Source organism: Echinops telfairi, unplaced genomic scaffold (assembly GCF_000313985.2).
Source record: "Echinops telfairi isolate 266 unplaced genomic scaffold, ASM31398v2 ScPeMD7_41;HRSCAF=154, whole genome shotgun sequence".
Taxonomy (NCBI): Eukaryota; Metazoa; Chordata; class Mammalia; order Afrosoricida; family Tenrecidae; genus Echinops; species Echinops telfairi.
This window is the reverse complement of record NW_022103939.1, coordinates 1,683,565-1,685,626: the sequence shown is the minus strand read 5'-3', so window position 1 is coordinate 1,685,626 and position 2,062 is coordinate 1,683,565. Positions and strand designations below refer to the sequence as shown.

The window sequence follows — 2,062 nt, the reverse complement described above, 5'->3', positions numbered from 1 at the left end:
AAAAAAAAAAAAGAACTTGCCTTAAACAGATTTGTGCTAAAAGATTTTTGTAGGAGAGGAACAGTTAGGGTGAATTACAGTCAACCATTAAATAAACAGTAACAAGACTAGAATATTATTATCTTAAGTGTCTCAACAATTAATTTCCTAATGAGAAATTTCATATACATCTTGTATTTTTATTCTTCTTCTTACACCTGTCAATATGGCTTGCTTGTTCTCATTTTGATAAATCTGCACTTTGAACATTCCTATTCCTATTTTCCAGTCAAAGTATTCAGCTGTCTGTTTTCACCTCTTCCTCTTGAACATGTCCTATATTTGATATGATCCGAAAGAAAATATGTTATCAAGTACAATTCTGCGGAGAATATTATCTCTGTGATGTAACCGGTAAGCCATTTCCCATTGAAAGAAAACACCATGGGTGTCAGAGTAGAATTTTCTTGTATAAGGTTTTTAGTGGAAACTCCTTTTTTTTTTAAGACACCAAGCATTTTCTTCAAAGGCACATCACTGTAAATTCATGCTTTCCACCTTTCACTTAGAAACTAAACATGTTAACCATTTGATACTGACAATCATGTATAATCAGTGCACGTTTTAAATATCATTTGTTTTTTAATTCTTGCCATATTTCTGTACACTATGAATTTATGCCATCCTTCCCATTGACCAACAGACCATCACTCTGTAGCCTTTTTAGAAAAGAGAAGGATGACTTTTTCTCGGATCTGCTTGGTCTTTACCCCATAAACAATGGGGTTAAGTGCTGGGGGGATAACAATGTACAGGTTGGCAAACATTATGTGAAAAGTTCGGGGGACATTGTGTCCAAAGCGATGGGCAAGGATGGAGAAGAAAGCAGGTGTATAAAACATAAGGATGACACAGACATGAGAACCACAGGTACCCAGGGCCTTCTGGCGGGCATCTTGAGAGGGGAGGCGAAAGACAGCACAAAGAATGAGGGCATAGGAAACGGCGATGAGAATCACATCTGAGATGACTGTCATGATGGGAACACAAAAGCCATACCAGATGTTGATGGAAATATCAGCACAAGCAAGCCGAGCAACACCGATGTGCTCACAGTATGTGTGGGGGATAATGTGTGTCCTGCAGAAAGGTAGGCGGGTCAGCAGGAATACAACTGGCAGGATGATGCAAAAGCTTCGGAAGGAGATGCCCACAACAATCTTGATGATGGTTTTGGGCGTCAAGATGGTTGTGTATCTCAGGGGGAAGCAGATGGCCACATAGCGATCAAATGCCATAGTCATCAAGATGGCTGAGTCTAGCACAAAGCTGGAGTGAAGAAAGAACATTTGAGTAAGGCATCCCGGGAAGGTAATTTCATGCGCCCCAAACCAAAAGATACTGAGAGCTTTAGGCACCCCAGCTGTGGACAAGACGAGGTCCGTCACGGCCAGCATGGAGAGAAAGAGGAACATGGGCTCATGCAGGCTGCGCTCCACTGCAATGAGGTAGAGAAGAACGCAGTTGCCCACGACAGCCATGAGGTAGATGCCGCAGAAAGGAATCCCAATCCACACGTGAAACTTCTCCAGGCCTGGGATACCCACCAGAGTGAAAGGTTCTGAGTTGTAACCGCTCAAGTTGAAAACCACCATAGCCACGTGGTGTCGCCCAACGGAGGTCCTGAGGAAGAAGAGTTACACAGGAGAGTGAGGGTTACTTCAGTCAGTCTAACTTTAACTACCTCGCCATTATGAACTACCTTCCCCAAATTAAGAGAGCATATCATTTACCCTTGAAGATGGGAGACACCTGAGAATAAATAAAAGGTGAGATTTCTGTGCTGGCTGAAAACATTCCCCCTAAAAATCAATCATTTCAACTGAACAGAACCCTTTCTAAGGTGTCGCCAAACCCACTGGTTACATACTTCACCGAACTTTCGACACTGACAATAATCACCCATTTTCATTGTACACTGCCTTTGGTTAAAGGTTAACAAAATACAACCCACATTTCACCACAGGTTGGTCATTTGTAATATATATAATACCCTTCTCTTTGTGGTCCTCATTGTGTAACA

At 41.9% G+C, this 2,062-nt stretch overlaps 1 protein-coding gene across 1 annotated transcript; it reads right to left on the bottom strand.

Moving 5' to 3' along the window:
- Positions 1–686: 686 nt before the first annotated feature.
- Positions 687–1,634, bottom strand: LOC101661068 (olfactory receptor 52H1). Its single transcript, XM_004717091.1, has one exon. It carries the CDS (start codon positions 1,632–1,634, stop codon positions 687–689), a length of 948 nt encoding a protein of 315 aa, XP_004717148.1.
- Positions 1,635–2,062: the final 428 nt, after the last annotated feature.

Coding starts and splice junctions, on each gene's coding strand:
- LOC101661068 (XM_004717091.1), bottom strand. CDS start 1,634: ATGGTGGTTTTCAACTTGAGCGGTTACAACTCAGAACCTTTCACTCTG.